This window comes from Sander vitreus, chromosome 22 (genome assembly GCF_031162955.1).
Source record: "Sander vitreus isolate 19-12246 chromosome 22, sanVit1, whole genome shotgun sequence".
In the NCBI taxonomy this organism is placed as follows: Eukaryota; Metazoa; Chordata; class Actinopteri; order Perciformes; family Percidae; genus Sander; species Sander vitreus.
Genome location: NC_135876.1, coordinates 10,827,683 through 10,850,858, shown reverse-complemented (window position 1 = coordinate 10,850,858; position 23,176 = coordinate 10,827,683). Strand labels below are relative to the sequence as shown.

Below are 23,176 nucleotides of genomic sequence, written 5' to 3'. Positions count from 1 at the left end.
TACACAATATGAATTACTGATGTGACTGAACTTTAGTCAGTCACATCAGTGTGTGTGTGTGTGTGTATATGTGTGTGTATGTGTGTGTGTGTGTGTGTGTGTGTGTGTGTGTGTGTTGATATACCTAAAGGGGATCCATGAGCTGACATGTCAATGGGCTTGTGAGTATATGTGCGGTGTGTGTGTGTGTGTGTGTGTGTGTGTGTGTGTGTGTGTGTGTGTGTGTGAAGTGTAGGTAACTGCAAGTATGCATCTAAGCATGGGGGGTTGTGGGGTGGGGTGTGTGTGCATGTGTCTAGAGCAGCTATAAATGATGCTGAAGATGAATTTGCCAAGCTGCCTCTGTGGTCAGCTGTAATTTGAGCCGAGGCCAGACATCCATCTGCCCTGCCTCTTTCTCTCTTTCTCTCTCTATACATCTGATTGGATACAGATCTAAAGGCACAAAACATAAATACATGACCTTAAATGAACTACCATATTCTCCCACACACTGTGATGAAACAGCTGGATATATACAAGCGCATATGCATGTCTGCCATCCAGAGACAAATTGCTGCTTAATCAACTTTCTCCATACTTTAAAAAAACAATGACTGCAATCTTGTTACTTGATCCAAGATAACAGAAAGCAATATTTTCTTTTTTTCTCCTTTCCCTCTCCATCACCTCAGTCTCTCTCTGTTCTTGTCCCTTCCCCTCTCTTTGCACCTGCAGAGTATCTCTTAAGCGACAAATAGCAGCCATGTTGTGGCTGTATTTAGCTGCTCAGTGTGTCCCATGCCATCTGTGTTTGTCTGGCTGACTGAAAATAAGAGAAAAGTCTCTAGATCAGTGCCAATAACAAATACCTGGCATCTAATTTCCTAATGTATGTAAAGTCAAATGGCCCATCTCCTATAAGCTGTCTTTGATTGAAAATCTCCTATATGCCGATTCAAGAACTTGTTAAAAAAATAACATTCAATAACTCTTGTTTTATTAGTTTATTAAAACTGTTTTTATTGGTCGGTCATTTAATGAAAGTAATAAGCCACTCAAAGCTCTGATTAACAGTTGATTTTATAAAACAGCTAAGAGGGCTTTAAAGGTGCTCTAAGCGATGTTGGGTGACGGCAATTCTTGTTGACGTTCAAAGTATTTTCAAACAAAAAGAGGCTAGCTCGCTCCTCCCTCCTCCTCATCCCATCCCCTCCCCCTCCCTTCCGTGCGTCCGCACACTAACCCCCCACCCCCAAATCCTTCTTTTCGGTTATTGGCTGGAACGCTGGAAGACTGTTTGTTATGTTGTGTGGTGCAGGTTGGCACATTTTTTTTACAGTGTGTTCAGGGGACAGGCAGCTAGCGGATAGTGAGGAGATGTTTGCTGTATGTGACAAAACATGTTGTAGACTAAAAAACAAGTGACATCGCTTGGAGCACCTTTAAGTAAGCAGCTTTAAAAGTATTGGTAACACAGCACAGAAGAAAGAAAAATATTGAGGTGACAATTCAATATTCTGAAAATATAGGGATTGTTGTCAGGTAATTTTGTCTGTCTTAAATTACCTGCCACACTTTTTTAAATTACCATAATTTAATTTGATTTTGTGGTAATTATTATTTTGTAAAAGTAGCTGTCAGATGTTGAAATCTCATCTCTGGTTTTGGAATGAAAAGCATTGATGAGAAGCATTGATGGATACATAATGAATATAAATATATATGAATAGCTAGGGGTTACAATGGGATTTGTTATGCTATGTTATTAAACCTGTCCGTTTCTGACCTCTTTTTCTCCCTACCTATCACTCTCTGCCATCTGTGCTGTCTGTCTGACTGACAAGCGCACTGAGGTTGCTTTGTCTTCTTTATTCCGTTTTATGGCGGGTAGCAACCAACATTAAGGTGCCTTACCGCCACCTAGACTGAGGTTGCTAATCTGTTCGGTAGCTTTTAAGAAACCCATAGACAGATAAAAGGAAACCCAGTGAAAGTTCTGATGTTTGCAAACTCTTACATCAACTCATTAAGGACTATGTTCTCTACAACTACGAAGTAAACGTGTATTAGTCATTGTTTAAATTATTATAAAAATCAAGAAAAGTGTGAAAATATATACATTGTGGAAGATATGCTAAGTTATCGGTCCCCTGATGACATAGAAGAGTGTAGGCCTATGCGCCGGGGCAATTTAACCCCTGTGAATAACCATCACAAGCTGTGTTTAGTGTCTGTGTTCAGTGGGTTCCTCCACGCTTACACCTTACACCTGTGAAATTCAAATAAGAAGGAGCAGTGGCACTGCAGGACAAAACTGCCACTTGTGACCCCTAAAATGAAAAGCATTCCCAAGCACAGAGGATCTCCTCCTCCTTTAAGAAAACATCATCAGTGTTTTTTGTGTGCGCTCTGCCAAGTTTTGTCAAAAGAAAATCAAAATGCATTAACTGTCCCTTTATTATATAATTGTCTGTGACATCTGCTTTAATATGAATCCCTGGGTGATAAAGCTGTCATGTTATTTGCCAATGCCATGCATATTCAACTACTGCTGTCAAAGGTTATTTTTAAAACAGGCAAGCTTACAGATTTGAACACAAACACACATACACACATAGCAGAACTCCGTCACTAAGCATTACTTTTATAGTGTAATTTAACAATTTCTAGAAGGCTATATGTGACATCCATTTCATGTCTGACACAGCCAATGTGTCATGCATGTAACACTGGGTTCAAAATGTTTAGAATAAATCATGACAACAGGAAATTTAAGGTGCAATAGAATAGTGAAGTATTACAATGACATTTGAATGTAACTAAATTACTACTCTGCTTTGCTCCCAAAAGTAATCAGTTATAATCACTTACAACCATATTTATAATAAAAATTACCATTTTGAACCATAACTATAAACTTCCGTGGTCTGCTCTTCAATCTTCAGCTGATTGGTATGATGCCTCTGTCAAGCTAAGCTGACAAAAACCATGATGGAAGCCAATAGGAACAAGCGATGGAAAATACTGTGAACTTGCCCAAGGAGCTATGTTAGAAATAATTGGATGCACACTTTATGTGAAGTAAACAATAACAAGAACATCGATCTAAAAAGAATCAATTAACAGAAGGAATTTGTCCTTAGTTTTTGTAATCTTGGTAGTCTTAATCAATGGAATGTCTGTCTGACAACAGACTGAGAAGTCAGTGGGTAAAAAGAATTATTACTGAATTATCACAGAACTCCATCAAGTGGAGTCCCACTTGTCCTTAGAAATTACAGTACTGGTTACTGAAGAAAAGGAAGCCTTCTTTAGGTCATATATGCCTATCCAAATTAATGAAACATCATTGCCTGCTGGTAGCGAAGAGTGTCAAAGTCAACAATTTTTTACGTGGTTGATGTTGTATTGTTCCTACCGTAATGTCACCGCCTATGTTTTGTAGCCTTTTGAACAAAGACAGTCATACAGACATTTTCTCTTTAACTCTTAAAAAAAAAAAAAAAAGAAGCTCTGTCACAACCTTGAAGATCAGCCAAGATTAGGTTCACTGAACAAAAGAGACATTTTAATTAAATTTAGCAACTTTTTCTTTTTAAATTTCCTTTGACTGAAATATAATGAATACTCACAGATATATAAATAGACTCTTCAGAATTAAAGGGGAGAAAGCAGAAAAATTGTTTTCACTCTTAAATGTGACAAGAATAATGTAAACGCTAAACTGTGAAGAGAAGCACTATTATAAACTAAAAAGTAAACACTGTTGCTAACAGCTAGGGGTTCCTTGCTTTGTTTGTTAAAAACAACAAAACAAATGCATGACTCTCATCACAGTATGAGCACAATATGTTGCTGCATTCCAACAATAGGATCTTTAACTAAACTAATATCTCGTATCTGGCTTAGTGACCGTCTGTCAAGTTTATTTGCATTAAAAACTATTTAAGAAATACGGTTGAGGGCACACTTGTGTGAGTCTCATTGCACATTGCATCAGATTGCACATGCTGCATATTGTCATTGTACACACATGTGGCAGTGTGGGCATGTAGATATATGTGTGTGTGCGTGCGTGCGTGCGTGCGTGCGTGTCTGAACGCCTGCTTTTATTTGATGTGATGCGAAGCGTCAATTTTGGCTGGTTGATATCTCTTCCAGATTTAATTTGTGTAAACAGTATTTAGCAGCGCCTTGGGCCCTGAACGAGACAATCAAACAGACTGATGAAGGCATGCCAAAGCATCCACAGTTGCTATTTTCTCCATTGTCGGACACCTCCATTCAGGCAATAATTACACCCATTACAAAAGACACAAACACTTAGGTTTCTTACCGAGCTACGTGGCTGAGCGGGTGGGAGTGGAGTGATGTGATGCTGTTGTATGTAATGTCTATTGTGTATGTAAGCGTAATTGCATTTTTGTATCTGCATATGTGTGTTTATTTGTTTGTGTGGGAGGATAAGTGGGTCGGTGTGAATGAATATTGTGACTTGAATGCAAGTGTCTTGTGTTTAATTGGCTGCATTTGCATAGAGTTCATATTAATTATCTATATATTTATATTCATTTTTCTGTGTTTTTTTCCCAGTTTGCATTTTGAGCTTTTTGGATTGTGTTTTTTAAGTGTTTGTGTTTTTGTAAGTGTGCACATCATGCTGTGGGTTCCTTTGTATTTCTGTGTGAATGAGCATTTAAGCAACGTGACATTGCATTGAGGTTGCAGTAGCAGCTATTTGCATTTCTACTGAAATTAATTTCATAAAGAAAAAACAATTGTCAAGGCTTTTTTTCGAGTTCCAAAGGGACGTACCTCCAAAATTGCTTTTGAGAGACAAACCTGTGACTTTGGGACTAATTTAACTTCACTGCCACTATAGATACTACTCAACAGAAGGCACAGCTTAGGGATGGAGACTGCGGCAAGCTTTATCATGCAGAACATCAGTGTGGAACTGGCTAGTAAAAGCACTATTTCTTAAAAGTGACTGCAGGAAAATGTAAAACAGCCTGAGCTGTTTGGAATGCAACTCAAAAAAGGTATTCACTTGGTTCCTAATGCATTTATGGCTTTTATCATCAAAGTTACAGCCATTGTAGCTCTGTACTACACAGATCCTAATCAAATACTCACACCACACTGAAAGCACATACACACAGACACAGACACAGACACAGACACACACACACACACACACACACACCCAAATACAATATATATATATACAAACCTCGGCTTTGATCTTGTTGTCTCCAAAGCAGAGATGCTGTAGGTAGGCTGCAGCATTGGACTGCACCGATGGGAACTGGTGCTGTAACATCTGGATCACCTCTGGCAGCTCCGGATCTCTCCACCCAAACTCTCTGCACAGAGACAGACAGACAGAGACACTTTGATTCCTGCAGCACTTTAACAAAGCAACTCACCAAAACACAGGAGAACACCTGAAAGTAGTAGAGTACATGTTTACACAGAAATACACAAGAAAGACAGACATACAGATAAAAAGGCAGAGTATGAATGAGGGATTTAAATGTAAAACTCTTCTTACGAGAGAGGGCTTTACAAGTTAAGCACCACAGCCGGACAGAAACGATGCAAATCACACACTGAATGCCCAATTTGCCAAAACATTGTTATTTTCACCCATCACAGGAAATGGAGCAAGAAAATATGAGGTCAGCAGGTTAGGCAGATGGCATCCACAAACACTTTTACAAATAAATAGAGAAAAATCTAAATTGTATTTGCAAAACACTCACAGAGTTGGGTTTTCCAGGTACAACACAGTGAGTCTTTGAGCGTCTTAAAACTCTCTATGGCCAGATGATTCAACATACAGTGAGTTCATAAAACTTTACAACTATGTTTTTAAGTATGAAAATGGTTGACAAGTGTCCCTTACAAAGGCTCCAAGGAGATCCAAAGTAAAAAACAAACAAACACATTACAGAATTGACTGCATGTGAAATGTAAAGTGCGGTGAAAAAAAAGATGATTGTTTTAAACTAAAGTGGTTGGCAAAAATGATGATTACCTTGTTATAGATCATTTCAATTCAACCATGAATTGACATACAGTAAGTCCAGAAATCATTTTTAGTAAAATTAGAAAAAGGGGTAAACAGTTTGAGGAATTGCACAGCATGGCATTACTACATGCCTGCATGCTGTCTGCAGTGTGAGTGGTGAGAGTTATGTTCTATACTTTCTACCATTAGGAGTTTACACTCCTATGAGCACACTGGACAAAGTGAAATAAATGTTTTGTCCCTTGGTAATACCCAGGAAATTGTCTCCTTTATTTTATTATCCCCTGCTGATAATTGTTTTGCTACATTCCACGAAATGAGAAAATTATGACTGTGTGGAAAGTGTAGGCGACTGTGTGTGTGCACATGCCTGCACCAGTGTGTCTCCACAATCTACTGTAATGTTTTCGCCAATAACCACTCTGTAAACTGTTCCTCTGTTACCTCTCTCTCTCTCTCTCTCTCTCTCTGCTTTCAGAAAACTGTCAACTCTCAATGCGATCTGAAGTAAACAAGTCGAAATTTTGCCACCACTATCGATTGTGGTGTTTGTGGATCAATTTTGTTGTTTCTGCCTCCATGCTCACTGTTCTGTGCCAAAATGCGGCTCAGTGTAATCCCCATCAAGCCATCGTAAAAAACGTGGATTTATTTTGCCTCCTAGCTCGGCCTCCCTAAACATGAAAATGTGGTAAATATGGAACAATTGACGTTAAAATTGAGAGGATGGAGAATTGTGTGTGTGTGTGCCTAAAGTTTTTGCAGCAGAAAATGAAGCCTCGACACCGCGCTCTCATCTCTGTCAGATCAAGCGAATGCGCTCCATGAAACATCTGTGAAAAGCAGAGCGTTCACGGGGAGTAAACATGGCTCTCAAAGATAAAGCAAGCTCCAGCGTGGATGGCTCTTTATCTGCCGAATGATAAGTGTTCATTCAGCCAGAAAGCAGGACTGAAGGAGGGAGGTAGAGGATAGATAGAGAGAGGGAGGAAGAAGGAGGGATTCCCAAGGCATTTAGGGGATTTAGGAGGAGAGACCCTCAAACAACAGCCCTTAAATCACATAGCCAGATACCATCAGGCCAGTTTGTTTGTTTATGTGTGTGTGTGTGTGTGTGTGTGTGTGTGTGTGTGTGTGTGTGTGTGTGTGTGTGTGTGTGTGTGTGTGTGTGTGTGTGTGTGTGTGTGTGTGTCATATTCATCTCTTTCTGTACTTTAATGTATGGATGTACTGTATCTGACGATTTGTTAATGTGTATGACTGTGCAAGTGCATTTTTGAGCTTGTATGTGTGTGTGTGTGTGTGTGTGTGTGTGTATGTGCATGTGTGTTTGTGTGTGTGTGTGTGTGTGTGTGTGTGTCATCCATCCCCTGCAGCCTCCCAGCTCTGTCAGTGTAGTTAATAGAAAGCAGAGTGATCTGCTGATAAGATAAGCATCATGGCTCGCCATTAATTAAAAACCCCTGGTAGGGAGAGAGACGGAGTGAGAGGAACAAAGCAGGAGAGAGAAAGAGGGAGATGGAGAGAACCACAGAGGGAGAATAAAACTGAGGAAGGAGAGGTAAGGGAAAAAGCAGAGCATTCAAAGGCAACTGTGGGTACAACGGGCAAGAATAATAGATAATAGATGGAAAAATAAATAAGGGATAGAGAAAGAGGAAAACAAGCTTTAGATGAGACGCCAGTCACGTCAACACAGGTGCTAATGAGCTAGACGCACCGCTAGGCGACAAGCCAATGACGTGAAACAGCGGGATGCAAACAGAGAGGTATACAGCCCGCAAAAGGGAGAACTGATCAAAGAGTCACTGCCAACAAAACTGCAGGGCTCACACTAAATACCCACACAACTTTTAAAGGAATCAGCAACACAATATGCTGCCGCTTGTGTGCCATATTCTTTATGTTACCTTATTATTTTATGTCTTATGTGGTAATAAATGCCACACTGAACAATTAGTTGATTTGCCTTTTTTAAACATGAGCTACATGTTCTTCACGACACACCGGTGGGTATGAGAATAAATTAAGGGGCATAGTTGCCACACAGAGCTCCATGTTACTGGTTAGACAGGTTACTCAATTTCTTGAGGCATGCGGAGGCGTGATGCAGCGAAATACTTGGAATGGAAACACTAGGTATGGCAGGAGAGCAGTCTGACATACTGTGAATAAAGGCAGGTGGCAAGGGAGATTGTGGGGGAGGGAGGGTGGAGGCAGAGACAGAGTGATATAACTGGGACATTGGAAAAGACTGCTGTGTGATGGTGGGGCTTTGATGCAGGCAGGCACATACATACACACATGCATGAGAGGGAGGAAATATGGTAGAAGAGTACAAATGAAAGTAACAAATGAAAATGCAAGGATTATCAAAGAATTACTTTCTTGTCATAAAACTTCCCTTCATTTCTTTCCCTTTTCATGTCCAGGTCTCATGAGACAGCTGAACCTCTATCTGAAATCCCAACATGACCACTGATACATGGATTCATGTATGTACACACACATGTGAGAGAAAAAAAGCTAATCTAATCTGAAAAGCAAACACTGATTTGACACACACACACACACACACACACACACACACACACACACACACACACACACACACACACACACACAAAATAGTGATGCTCTGTGTTTATCAAAGCTGATTTCCACACAGATTGGTTGATTGTTGCTGTGAATAATTCCAGGCTGGAGGTGGAGGGAGGGACATGAGTGAGAGCAATACATCTTCCCTCTGTTGCATCATTCATTGTCATGTTCCCTGTATCCCTGAACTCAAACGGGTGAAATGGCGAAGGCGAAGTGTAGAAGGATGAATTATGTCATGGAGAATGTGATGAATAAAGACAAAGCAAAAAAAAGAAGAAGATGAGTGCCATTGGGTTATGAAGTTTAATGTCTTGTGTCCATGAAGAGTCAAACTGCACATAAAGTCAGCTGAGTCAAATGGCTTTGGATACAGTCACTATGAATTAAACATTTACAGCAATACTAATGAACACACACACACACACACACACACACACACACACACACACACACACACACACACACACACACACACACACACACACACACACACACACCATGTAAACCACTGCAGCTGGGTGACATTGGTAATGAAACCATCCTTCAAAGGAAGAACTGATTTCTGAGTTACGAAACACACATCTGCGTTACCACTGACATCTACTTGTGAAAAGCAAGGCGCTGACCTGGTCATCTTAGCCTAGAAATCTAGACGCACCCTAGCGGCAGTAAATTTAATTTGCAGCCAGGGGGGTCTAGGCACTCTCTGTTGACTTGCAAGCTGGAAAAACCAAACTCTAGTCAGGCCAATCACATTGTGTATAGGGTATAGAGTCGGTGGGCGAGCTTATGGCTGCTGCTGCTGCTGGGAACAGCGGTCTTCTGGAAGACTTGGAGTTAAGCTTTTCTTTGAGAAAAGAACAAAGAACGGCACTGAAATCATTCTAAAAAAAAGGAAGATGTGTTCGGAGTTTTGCTGACCGGATACAGCAAAAGTTTAATCTATCAACTAGCTTCGCTACCTTCTTCTTTCTCTGCCTGGTTGCAGCGCTAATCTATTGTGTGCAGAGGGAATTTGAACTGTTCATCCCGCCCCTCAGATTGAGCCCTGTCAATGGTGAGTTCCTAGACCCAACATCTTGATGTGGGTGTGGCTTGTCAGGCTATGGTCATCTGCTATTGGTTGGTCTTTGGTTTCAGGTCATGTCCCTCTCAAGCATCACATGACATCAAAGATCAGCCAATACAGTACCACAGGTTTAGTTACTGTAAGTATGTGCAATTCAAATTTTGGCTTAACACAGATTTAAGTTTGGGGTTTTGAAGAAGCATCCATCCTACTTTGGTTTTCTTTATTAAAACAACATGATATTTGAAGTGTGCATGTGTTGTAAATAGGCATGGACCAGTAGGAGTTTCTGACGGTATGATAACCTTCAGCAAAAATATCACGGTTTCATGGTATTGTGGTATTGCAGTTACAGCTTTAAAATGTATTTCGCAAGACATTTTGACAGCGTGCCGACTACTTTGTGCACATCCTAATAACACTGGCTAAGTATAAGTATAGCATATACTAGCTAAGTATAGTATAGCATAAGAGGATCAAAAGGATCATCAAAGGATTTCTTTCTTGTCATAAAACTTCCCTTCATTTCTTTCCCTTTTCATGTCCAGGTCTCATGAGACAGCTGAACCTCTATCTGAAATCCCAACATGACCACTGATACATGGATTCATGTATGTACACACAAACGGTGAGAGAAAAAAAGCTAATCTAAAACATGGATTCATTTATCAAAGCTGATTTCCACACAGATTGGTCGATTGTTGCTGTGAATAATTCCAGTTCCTCTGGCTGGAAGTGGAGGGAGGGACATGAGCAGCTAACACCGCAGGAACGGTGTGATGGAAAATTGTAGTGGTTTTGAAACTTTTTTACACCGCGGCATACCTTGAAACCGGTAACTGGCCCATGCCTAGCTGTAAACAGGTCCATAAGTTGCTCTTCTTCTGTTGTCTGCAATATTGAAATGCGTTCGCCATGACAGCACTTACCACAGGTGTTGCAAGATAAACCAGGACTGGAAACTCAAATCATTAATTTAAACAACAACCTTATTCAGTAACAACATTTGCACAGTCAATGATAAATAATACTGCAGTGTTGTATTTATCTGATCTCATTTGCTATCTTCACAACCTCACGCGGTGGTAGATTGTACACGCAATTTCAAAAACACAAGGGTACGTGATTTGGGTCTCCGAGCCCAAATCACATCCATCAGCAGGGACCACAATGCATCTGGAGTGACAGCTCCACACAGGAAGCCTGTCCCGCTGGCCTTAATCTGATTGGACAAGGCCTGTCATGTCTGCTAACTGATTGGAGGGTCAGGAATGGACAGACTGGCAGTGTGCATACCAAAGCAGATGCTAATTAGGACTTGAACATCAATCTTCATCCCTGTGTTAGGACAGAGGGGGGCAGAGAGAGAGAGAGAGAGAGAGAGAGAGAGAGAGAGAGAGAGAGAGAGAGAGAGAGAGAGAGACCTTTTTTCCTTATCCTCTCTTTATCTCTCACTACAGTATGTGTATCCTCTCTTTCCAGTTTCTACCATATATGTTTATATTTTCCGCCCTATGGATGTCGATGTCTAGTCAGTGCTTCTTTATACAGGACTATAGGTTGGATGTGCTTTTTTTTCAGATGTGTATGCACATATGTGTGCAAATGCTCCTGAATGCATCCTCAGGTGGAGTACATTAGTGAAGGTAAAGTCAATATGAAGAAGAGACTTTCCAATCCACAATTCCACCAATGAACAGGAGTCAGAACAAGATGCAGGTGAAGATGCGCAAACATTGATTCTAAGTGTAGAGCCGGTCATTTTAATTAAAAGCACAACTTAATTAAGATGTTATCCAGGAAAATAGCTAAGTCTGTTGATGTGCCCTTCTGACAAATGCTTGAAAGGTAAGTTTAAGTTTTTCTTTGACACGTACAGCCAGGGTGGCGGGATTCATCCAAAGTGCAGAAAGTAGTGCTGGTAGACAGGGGGCAAGTTTTTAACATGTATTTAAACCTATTTTTTACCTCACATCTTACTGCCTCACAATCTAAGTTAATTTATTACTTTATGTAAATTTACCAGTAAACAGTATTACATTTGCCATAATATGTTTGTTCCCAGTCTTGTCAACATCCAGGTGAGAATATTGATATAAACTGAATTTGTGTGAGCAGCATATTCATGTAATAACTACCTAAACATAACCATAAAAACTACCTACTCTTCCTTTAGTTGCTAAAAAGCCAACACTCACAAAATACATGAAAAGAAATGTACCCCGTTTTATATTATAAACAGACTTTGGTAGCCAGGACAGTTGACCTGAAGCAGATGAGTAGCAGAATATGGACAGCTTTTCAACATTTTATTATTGATATTTCAATAATAAATCATTGGATTATGGATACCAGCTTTAACTTCTGTACAGAATGAGACATACGCATAAAAGCAGGCCATCATGGCTTTAGGAGCAGTTGCATATTTGGAGTTATCATAAATAACTTGACAACTTTGGGCAGTGGTGGCCTAGAGGTTAGAGAAGAGAGCTTGTGGTTGTCGTCGGTTCAATCCCCAGACCAACAGGATAAAATCTGGGTGGGAAGGTGAAAGAGCAGCGCTTGTCCCTCCCTCATTAATACCTTAACCCCAACCGCTCCAGTGGAGCTGCTCAGTGGCCAGCAGATCAGACTGCGGTTGTGCTGGGCAGCTTCCAGGTGTGAATGTGTGCAACTGTGTGAATGTGATCAGGGCTGTTGTCTTGACTGTATACCTTTCAGCAATGTGGCTTGTTCTGCACATGCTCTTCTCTTCTGCTGAAAGGAAGCTCTCTTGCAGCTGGACGGACTGAACACCACAGTAAAGGGGATCAATGAACGGTGGGGGAAGAGAGTGGGTCATGCTCGTAATAGCTCAGCAGACAAATGGATAGATAGAGATGGTTGGATGGAGCCTGGGATGAAACCCATCCAGAAATAAACAATGGACAAAAACAAATATGTGGTGAGTCAGCTGCAATGATAACACCCCAACTACTGTCCTCTTCCTTACTATACTGCTCCCCAGTTACTGATGGGCAAATGGAAAAGACTCTGGTAATCACAGATCACCTCTCTCCATGGAAACAGAAAAGTGACTGGTTATATTAATCCCACACAGTGGGTAAATCATAAAGACAAAGAAGAAAGAGAGAGAGAGGAGGGAGAGAAGAAAATGAGAGGCCATGACGTGTAACAGAATGAGTTACAGAGAGCACCAAGGAGAGAAATGATAAATGGAATGGATCAAGGAAGAGTAGTCTCTTCATCACTTCAGTATGAGAAGCCACATGTGACTTTCTGCTGCTTCTTTTGTCTGCACATACCACCATCCCTGTTTCCCTCGGTCTGCCACTCTCTCTCTTTATTTCTTAGATGAGTCTGGATTTTTTTCCACACCTAAAGCCCATGCAGCAACCACACAGACGAAGAGAAAAATCAATACGATTTCTCTGTGGCATCTTCCAGCTGGGAATAGGAGGCTCAGGAGGTTAAATAAAAGTGAACAAAGGACGGAGCAAGAAGAATGAAAGATCTTGAATGAGACTCACCAACATGAATGGGATAAAGAATCAGATGATGGTGGGAAAAGAGCTGGTGATGAAATGTACTGTATGACACTAGCAACCTCAAAGAGAACTCAAGCAATTCTGATATATTTTAATTTTACATTAAATAAAAGTTATGTACTATTATAGATTACACATTTTACTTTTGATTATTATCAATATAGTATGTTGTAATATACTATCCATTTTCTGTAAAAAATAAAGTAGTTAAAATTAAAATACTTGTTTTTTGCATTTATCAATGTGAGGACTGAGGAAGGTTGTAATTATAAATCGTAAGCTATCCAAGCTGATGGGCAAAATAATTATGGTTCTTAACTGAGTTTTAAAAAAAAGCCCAAGATGTATCTGATGAGGTCAAAAATCCGTCATTATCTGCTTTCTAGTTGTTAAAGCAGTACAATTTCTTTCTTAAAAGCATGATTTTTAAGTAGGAAAGTGCACTTCATCTGCAATTCTTGTACAAGTCCTAAGTTGGTGGGAGGAGTGCTTTTTTATCTTTGAGTGTTCCTTTGGATTTGCTCTGTTCTTTCACTGTATCAATGTCCATTGAACTGCTCCACTGCCCAAATACTTCACCAATTAACAGCACTTTATCTACTCTTTACCCTTTTGAAAATGTGCTATGTATAAGTGTGTCTACTTGAAAATAATTAAAATGTAGTAAATGTCATTTGTTTTTTTTTGTGAGAGGCTGGCATGTTTGTTTGTTTATTTAGGATCCTCATTAGCTCCTGCATTGCAGGTGCTATTCTTCCTGAGGTCCTTGCAACTCACTTGAAAATGTGGCAATGCAATAATAAATACACATAACAACATCATGGTATGGTTGGGGTTAGTGAAGGGAAACATTAGTGTGCAGGGCCATGAAGCGATTTACCAGGGTAAGGAAAACACAAACGCTGGCACTAGTTCTTGCAATTAGCTGAACACACAGAATCGGAGGCCAAATCGAATACTGCATTAAGCTGACAGACAGGTGTTCATTTATATACACCCAGAGAAGGGGGTGCACACATGCACATACACAGCGTATTGAATATACACACACTGCAGTTAAGCAAAGGCGTGCACACACACACACACACACACACACACACACATGCACATAAACATTAAATAAAGCACACACACTTACAGTACATGCCCACACAAGTGCACACCCTTGCATATTGCATATGCATTGCAGACACACAAACGTGCACTCTCCTATCCACAAAGAGGCAAACATATACACATATTCACACAGCTATTATCCAAAATTTGCTGATCGGTAATTTTCAGCCCGGTGGCACTATTCCCCTGTTACACAGTGCAATTACTGGATGTTTACACAGCCAAACAATAGGCCAGTGATACATACACTCAGTCAAGCATTCATTAGACAGGCCAATAGAAACTGAGGTGACCTAGACCATTACAATGTATCACAAACCAACCTCATTAAGATTGAGCTGTGTATTCTACTGTATCTAATGCAGGAATGAGGCACAATCTGGTTCCCTCAGAACATCTATCCAATCAAAAAACAATTTGGTTGTAGCAAGATATTCTGTGTGATACATTGCAGTTTCAAATGGACTTTATCAAGCTGCTGCCTTCATTAGGAGTAACTTGTGTACTCCAACCATAGTTTAGTATTACTGTATATGCCTACAACCAGGTCTGTTCATTTTTCATACAGTTTAACATAGAAGAGATGTTGGCTGATTATAATGGTTGTCATCACTATTTGGATAAACCATCCTAATTCACATATTATCACACATTATTTATTTAGTGCTTTCCTAGTCTTAACGACTACTTAAAGAGCTTTTACACATTACAGGCACCATTCACACACTTTCATACACTATGGCTGAGGCCGCCATACAAGGTGCCACTTGCTTATCAGATAAACAATCACAATCACAAACATTCACACAACGATGGCGCACACCGGGAGCAATTCAGGGTTCAGTGTCTTGCCCAAGGACACTTTGACATGGGACTGCAGGGCCAGGGATTGAACCACCAACCGTTCGACTGGTAGGGGACCGCTCTACCACCTGAGACACAGCCGCCCCTTATGCTCCACCCATGAAAAAATGGCTTCTGCAGGAGACATGTGGATATGGGCTGATATACAGTATTAAAGTAAGAATTTTCATTATAGTTTTTTTTTCTTTTGCTTAAGTACTATTTTGAAAACAGGGATCGGTTTTTCAAAACACTACACACAATTAGCACAGCCACACACCTAATTAGCAGAACACCTCAGACCCTTTGCAAAAACTAATTTATAAAAAAACATATTTTGTTACCATATGAAACACACACGTTTCATATGACTTAATTCAGTTTGAACCAGTTACACACTGCTGTTGCTAACCTAAAATACTTCTAGCAATTCTACTTCTCAGTGATTAGAGTACTGTAAATGAAGTACACAGAGAAAGTGCAACTATACAATAAGTTCACCAAACACTACACAAGACCAATGCTGCAGACTGAGGAAAATATAATTTATTTCTCTCCATATACCTAAATTAGTCAACATGTCAACATGGAGAATTACAACAAAACATGTCCCAGTTTTCATACAGCTACTACAGTAGTGTGCATAACACTGTTAGCTCTGCAAACAACAGACAAACATAAAATACTGTATCCAGTACAGGTTACAATTACAGTAAACAAAAAACATCAAATAATAAAAAATTAAAAAAAAAGATCTGAAAAAAAACTGAAAATACAGTACAGAAAATACTAGACTTACCTGCTGCATTTTTATAGTGCTTAAACCTGATTGGTGTGTCTACAATTAAGCAATGATGTGTTTGTGCACCTGATGGCTGTGTTGGCTGTGGCTCATAGGTGTGGTCATTTGACAGTCAGTCAGTGCTTTGGAATTGCAAGTAAGTGACATAATGATATACTTCTGTGTTTAATAAATACAAGTGTGTTTAGTGTTTTGCAAAAAACTGTGTATTGTTTTGCAAAAAGTGTGAGGCTGACATTGTGCCTATAGTGGTGCACATCTGGGCCAATGTTTTGCTCCTTGTGTGTAAGGTTTTGATAACTGTCTAATACTTTTGATTTCAGTGTGCAAATAATTGGTAAAAACTGTAATAGTACAAATTGACTAACCTGACGCATCAGATGGTTTGTTAACACAGAACCATCTGAGAAGCCTTCATCGGAAACTGTTTGGGAACTTTCAAAAAAATATCTAACAGGTGATTGGATGAACCTGTCTATCACATCCACCATTGTTGTTATGAACGAACAATCAAGACTATCACACACTCCTAAACCACACCTGAAGCTGCCAGTAGCTCCTCACCAGATGCTGATTGGTTCGGTCTGCTGCTGGTTGGACGCTTTACTTGAAGCCTGACAAGATTTGTTATCCCGCGATTCTCGCAGCGTACAGCTGCCATGCAAGGTAACTCATTTACCAATCCTTAATGGTTTTTCTCTTGCTCCCCCCTCAAAGATCCGACAGCACCAGTGAGGATTAGATGTGAGAAGCACATTTTCGTAACCTGATTTTAAGATAATACCAGCCCTCTTTAGACTAGGCTGGGATTGATGAGAGAAGTGACATCAGTGAACCACCATCAGCAGAATGCACTGCAATAATCTCCAAAAAGACTGAGAAGAACCACTCAAACTTTAGCAATGAACACAAGTGAACAAATTGACCAATCAAATCCCTATCCACTACACTCAGCAATCATAGTGCAGGCAGAAGATTAAGCTGGTGGATGAAGGAGAGCTTGCTAAGAAATTACTGCCCCATTGTCTCTTGATTTGCAAGCCAAGATGCAATCATGTCAAACAGTCTGCTCTGGCCTCTAAATGACAAAAGGTGAGCTATTTTTACTGTGTGTGCGTGCGTGTGTGCATGTGCGTGTGTGTGTGCACCGTTAAACCTCGTCACTGATTCACAGTCAGTGACGAGTCAGTTTGTGTGTCAGTGTGCATCACACAACCACAAATTATCCAGAATTATTCTGCAATGTAAATATCAAACTGATAAGGTCAAGCTGGATATTAGCATGGTCTACAGCTAAATGTATGTATGTGTTTGTGTGTATGTGTGTGTCTACACATGTGTAACATCCGTCAGATTCACATTACAGAGCTAGACATTTAGTATAGAGGTCAGACACCTGGCCTGGTATTAAACAAGGGAGATGAGTTGCCAGACAACATGTACACTCTGAGAGCACACTCTCTGATATTACGAAGAGAGAGGTATAGAGGAAGTTAAGCCAGCACTAAAATACCTGAGAGCAGAATAAGTGGAGGCCAAGGTGACAAGCTGCACAACAAATACAAGCAACAGATACATAAAAGACGAGATGGAGACAGAAAGCTGTAGAGAGGGAGGCTAATATCTTTATAGTGTGCTGAGGGTGTAGGCCTAATACTGTACACACACATACAGTAGGCCTACACACACACTAGCAGATGTGAACTGTCTGAACTATGATTGTTTTGATCTTGCCATTATCAAGACAGTTTTCACATTCTGAACAACCCTATAATGGAAATCAGGTTTCTCATTAACATGACATTTACAGTAAGAAACCAGGTTACTGCAACAACAAAAACCTTAATGCACTAAGTGCATGTAAATACACCGGCTCACTCCCTTTGAGTGTGCCATGATGGCTTCTTTGTTGTTTCACCTCTAAAGTGAACATGAAGGTAAATTATTCTGTTTTTTTAGTTTTTCTCAATTGCTAAAACAAAATTTTTGAAAATTGCTCCATTTTCTGAAAACATTAAACACAAAACCTCATCTTCAAGCACTATTTACAAAACCTCTGACTCCTCTTGCAAAATGAAACTTTCGCCTCAAAACCTGTGTTCAAAACCAAACACTGCTCTCAAATCATAAACAAAGTGATCAAAATGATATACACTATCAAGCAGTCAGTAAACAATACACCAAAAAATAGAAAAACACATTGTTCAAAACATATAGTTCTCAGGGAGAAGTACATTTTTTATCTCAAAACAAATATATTTTTCCGTCATTGTCTTTAGATGACCGAAAACACGTTCTATCATAGTAGCTCAAAATTGATCAGAAATTACTACTCTGCTTTGCTCTTTGCAATTGTTGTTGCTCTTCCTCCTCCTTGTACCCCTATTTTTACAGTACTGTACCCTGCATCTCACAAACTTGTCCTTTGTCTCTGTGATACTGTAATTCTTGTAATTCTTTGTTGATATAAATCTGCAGCCTACAATGCACTGTACTACAGTATACAATACTAAAAAGGGACAAACATCAAAGGAGTAAACATGTGATCAATGTGCTTCTTTTTGTCTTTGGGCTAGGTCAGGCCAGAGCACTTTGTCGACATCACAGGCAATATTGTCCCTCCTGAGACAACGGGGGAAGAAGGCTCTTGTGTGCCGTATCCAGCCCTGACACCTCGCATACGCACTCGTCATCGTCCTCTCATATTGTTTCTTCTATCCATTCTCAGACTTTCTCCTTCCCACCTTCAACAACCTGTTTGCTCTCTGAACTGGCTTATATTGGTTGTCACATCATTTGAAAAAAGTGAAATCAATTTTGAGTGGTTGTGTTCAATCAATGACATGTGTTCTCTATTTGCATTTGATTGTTGCCACTCGTGTTTACCAGTGTGGATGACATGTGCATTAGAGTGCAGAATGTGTTTTGAGAATGAGAATGTGTTTAGAGTTTTGCTGAAAAGTCTAAGTGAGATCTGCAAATGTTTTACCATGTGAAATGGTTTAAGGTATTGACAACAGACTGCACAATTAGCTAAATTAGTTCAGGCAACTGAGAACTTTGTTCGGCCAATGGGTTGTAGTGTTTTAGCAATTAAGAAAAACTGTAAAACAAATTTTGGCTCTCTAAAAAGAAAAAAGAAAAAGAAAAGTAACTTCACACGGTTTGGTCACCCCACTCAGTAATATATCCATGCCTGCGATTAGAGTAGCCTGGAGCAGCACTTTTCCCTTTGCACCCATTTTTACCTTGAAGGAATCACTATCAACTGTACTGTGCTGTGGCAGACATTTTTCATAACAATTTATTAAAGGTCCCATTGCATGAAAATTTCACTTTATGAGTTTTTTAACATTAATGTGAGTTCCCCAAGCCTGCCTATGGTCCTCCAGTGGCTAGAAAGGGCGATAGATGTAAACCAAGCTCTGGGTATCCTGCTCTGCCTTTGAGAAAATGAAAGCTCAGATGGGCCGATCTGGAATCTCCTCCTTATGACTTCATAAGAAGGAAGGTTACCTCCACTTTCTCTGCTTTGCCCGCCCATGAGGAAGAGAGATACATCATGGCTTGAAAACAAGCAAAGCATGGCAGTTGGTCAAGGCTACAACCCCCCCCTCCCCTCTCTCCTCCTCAATAGCATTTAAAGCTACAGACACAGAAATGGCACGTCCTAAGTAAAGCTCATTGTGGGACTGGCTCTAGTGGCTGTAATTCTGCACCAAGGCTGAATTTTGGGAAAGAGACTTCAGATACAGTATTAGGGGACCACCAAGGCCTATATAAAAGCATGTATAAAAGCAGCATGTCATAGGACCTTTAAAAGAACTGGTAACTGTGCAGCGCTATACAGTATCTGACTCAAAATAGCTCCATAATTCATTTTGATTTGCCTCTGCCCAGGCATTACAGGGTAATTTTGAACTTAGCTCACATTTCGCCTTGAGGTGACTAAAGTCTCTCTTCCTCACTGTGTGAGTTTGAGCATATTAATGTTTCAGTATTGCCTTGTGTGCCGCGTGTTTGTGTGTGTGAAAGAGAGCGAGAGAAATGTAATCAGCGAAGATGACACAACAGGGAAGAAAAAACTAATAAACCAGTGATTAGCTTATGTACCTGCTATTCTCATGAGTTCACACTAAGGTAATAATACAGCATAAAGAAATAATAGCAGTACTGTATTTGCTAAAAGCTGTGCGAGGCAATACAAAGAACACACTTATAAGGATGCTGATAATGGAGATGACGACATTTAGAGTAAGAAGATGGTAGAGATAAAATGTGAATATGACAACAAAACATGATAAAATAAATCATAGGGATGACAAACAAGATGTGATCGGTAAATTGATGGTAGCAATGATTGGGATGTCTTTCTGGCATTTTAACACTATGTCGAACTAATATGTGCAATATGTGAAATGATACTGTTGTGATAGTGATATTTCAGATGATTATATTGATGGTGGGGAATGTAGTATTTAAACATCTTAAAATTTGTCATGTGAAAATGTGCGCGCTTGGGCCCGCACGCACACACACGCACGCACACACACACACACACACACACACACACACACACACACACACACACACACACACACACACACACACACGAGATGTTCACAAGTCATTTTTTGGAAGTTCAAGTCAAGTCTCATCTGATCTGTCCCAAACACTGCATTGTTAAATCTTATTAATTCAAAGCATGTCCTGTAGCTAGCATCCATACAGTACAGTATCAAAATCAGTTGTAGGATAACTTTATGGGGTCTACTGCAATGCAATCTGAAGAAACACAAATGAAGAACTCTGTTGCAATTGCATAACTGTAATTTTCAACATTTTGGTATCTGCACCAAAGAATACATGTTTGTCTGTGTTACTAACTACCTATTAATGTAAGAACAGCTCGGACCATTGAAACGTTCAAGTCCTTGCTTAAGACCCATTACTATGCACTGGCTTTCAATTCAAGTTGAGCTTTGATATCTTGACCTTTTTCTACTGTTGGTTATTTTGTATAGTATATTGTGTATTGTTTGTGTATATTATCTCTTTGATTTTGGACCTTCACTTTGGTCAACTATGGTTGTTTTGAAACGTGCTATATAAATAAAATTGAACTGAACTGAACTAACTGGCTGTAAAGCCCAACCTCATCATGCATTACATTTTTCAGTGTTCAAAGTTTGAGGAAAACATCTGTATTGAAAGTTATCACGTATGCTTTAATGGAGCTAGCTTAATTTTGTTACATCTAAAACTTACATTGGGTCTCCAACTTAGGACATCGTATAGTCTAATCTTCTGCTACTTAACACATCCTTCTAGCCCTTGGACCTGGTGAAATATTAACCAAAGTCTGTCACATCATATGGATACAACTATAAAGATACAGTATGCTGGGAATGCTGGGAACTGTACCATGGTACAGTTCCCAGCATTATCACAACACTTTGCGATGGTTAGCTTGTTACCTGTGACGATATATGCTAAATTTAACGTCTCTCATATGAGCCAGTGACTGACTATCTGGGTGCGTTTTGAGATGCCTGATGAAGTTCGATGTTGTTGATCTGGCATCATTTATCTTGGTGCCACACACCTTGCATGTAGCTGTTCACTTACTGCCACTGTTTACCAAGTTATTGAAAGCAAAACCAATGACAAAAGGCACAACTCCGGGAGGACTTGGTGTCGCCATCGTCAATGCATTTTTTGATATGTGAGTGCGCGCACATAGGCATAGCACATGCGTTACATTGCACATTATGACAAATTTTATTATATATACAATATTATTTACCAGTTTCATTGAATGCACCGTCTGTGTTGTTTCTCCGACGGCAGCTGCATATTGTTACATCCCGGTGTTGAATCCTCTACAGTGAAACACAGTCAAACTTTACACCGTTTAGCGTTAGCTGTCAGCATTTTAACCGTGTTTAATCCAGCTACTAGCTAGCGGTAGGCTAACGTTAGCTGCTGTTGAGTATAGTGTTAACTAGCATCACGTGCAGCGGTGTTTGCGTTTCCTGTAATGTCTGTTTCAGAGCAGCAGAGAGAAGCGCAGACATGTCAGTGGCACCAGATTTTCGTCTGTATGCAAACGTCAATATGGAATGGATTCATCTGCGTTAATTTTCGTTAAGTTATTTTGACAGCCCTAATAAAAATACATGAATGAATTTAGATGTAAAAAGCAATAATTGCATGAAAACAGGTTGTTGACGAGTCTTGATGCTCGAGTCTGAGTCAAGTCTGAAGTCTTTTGGGTGGAGTCGCAAGTCAAGACTGAAGTCACTGTTTGTGCGACTGTTTGTGCGACTTAAGACTTAAGTCCATCTCTGACACACACACACACACACACACACACACACACACACACACACACACACAAATACAACCTTCAAAAGCGGATTAAGTGAGACTACAAGCATAGAGTTGTGTGCAATAGAAACATCACATGCTGGATCTCCAACATGGCTGTGCTCAATAAGAGTGCAGACTATATTGACACTGGGTTTACTAAGATTTCACAGCAATATGTAGACGACTATACAAACACCGGCACGTTCCTTAGAGGAATGTAGGTAACAGCTATGATCATTTATTTTCCATCTTTTTAATGAGTTTGATCTGAGGTTTGGGTGTATTTATTTCGCTGCCTGATATTCACTGAGCAACCTTTCGATGACACAGATGACTGTATTCTCCAAAATGGTGTAATTTGGTAAGAAAAAGTTTCTTTTCCACAGGTTCACCCATCATTGTAAAATGATTGCTGGCATGAAAGTAAAACCCATGACGGAATAGGAGTGAAATTATTACCTAGCTTGAGCAATGCCTGTTTGACAGCTCTGCGGCAACAATATAATTTGCTCAATGTACTTTCATTAAGAACACTGAGATTTACTGTATATTTTGTAATATACCATGGTTAATACTTTTACACTGACATGCTTTAAAAAGACATGAAACATGAACTGAACTGGCATAAAAAATATGCCCATAATATTCATGTCTATCCTGAAGTAAATATGAGGTCTGCGTTCCACAAGAAGCAGGACTTGGCAGTGACAAATGGCATTTCAAGACTGCAAAATCAGTGAAGTGATTCAGACAAATACACAAAAGGTACAAAATGTACACGAGGGAAAAGCAAACATAAACACGCATGA

The 23,176-nt window shown here is 39.8% G+C and overlaps 1 protein-coding gene across 1 annotated transcript in view; it reads right to left on the bottom strand.

Moving 5' to 3' along the window:
- Positions 1 to 23,176, bottom strand: part of ctnnd2a (catenin (cadherin-associated protein), delta 2a) — a 276,014-nt gene that overhangs the window by 89,039 nt on the left and 163,799 nt on the right. Inside the window, exon 13 of the mRNA XM_078280766.1 lies at positions 5,216 to 5,348. Coding sequence (XP_078136892.1) covers positions 5,216 to 5,348 — 133 coding nt within the window. The remainder of the gene's footprint in view (positions 1 to 5,215; positions 5,349 to 23,176) is intronic.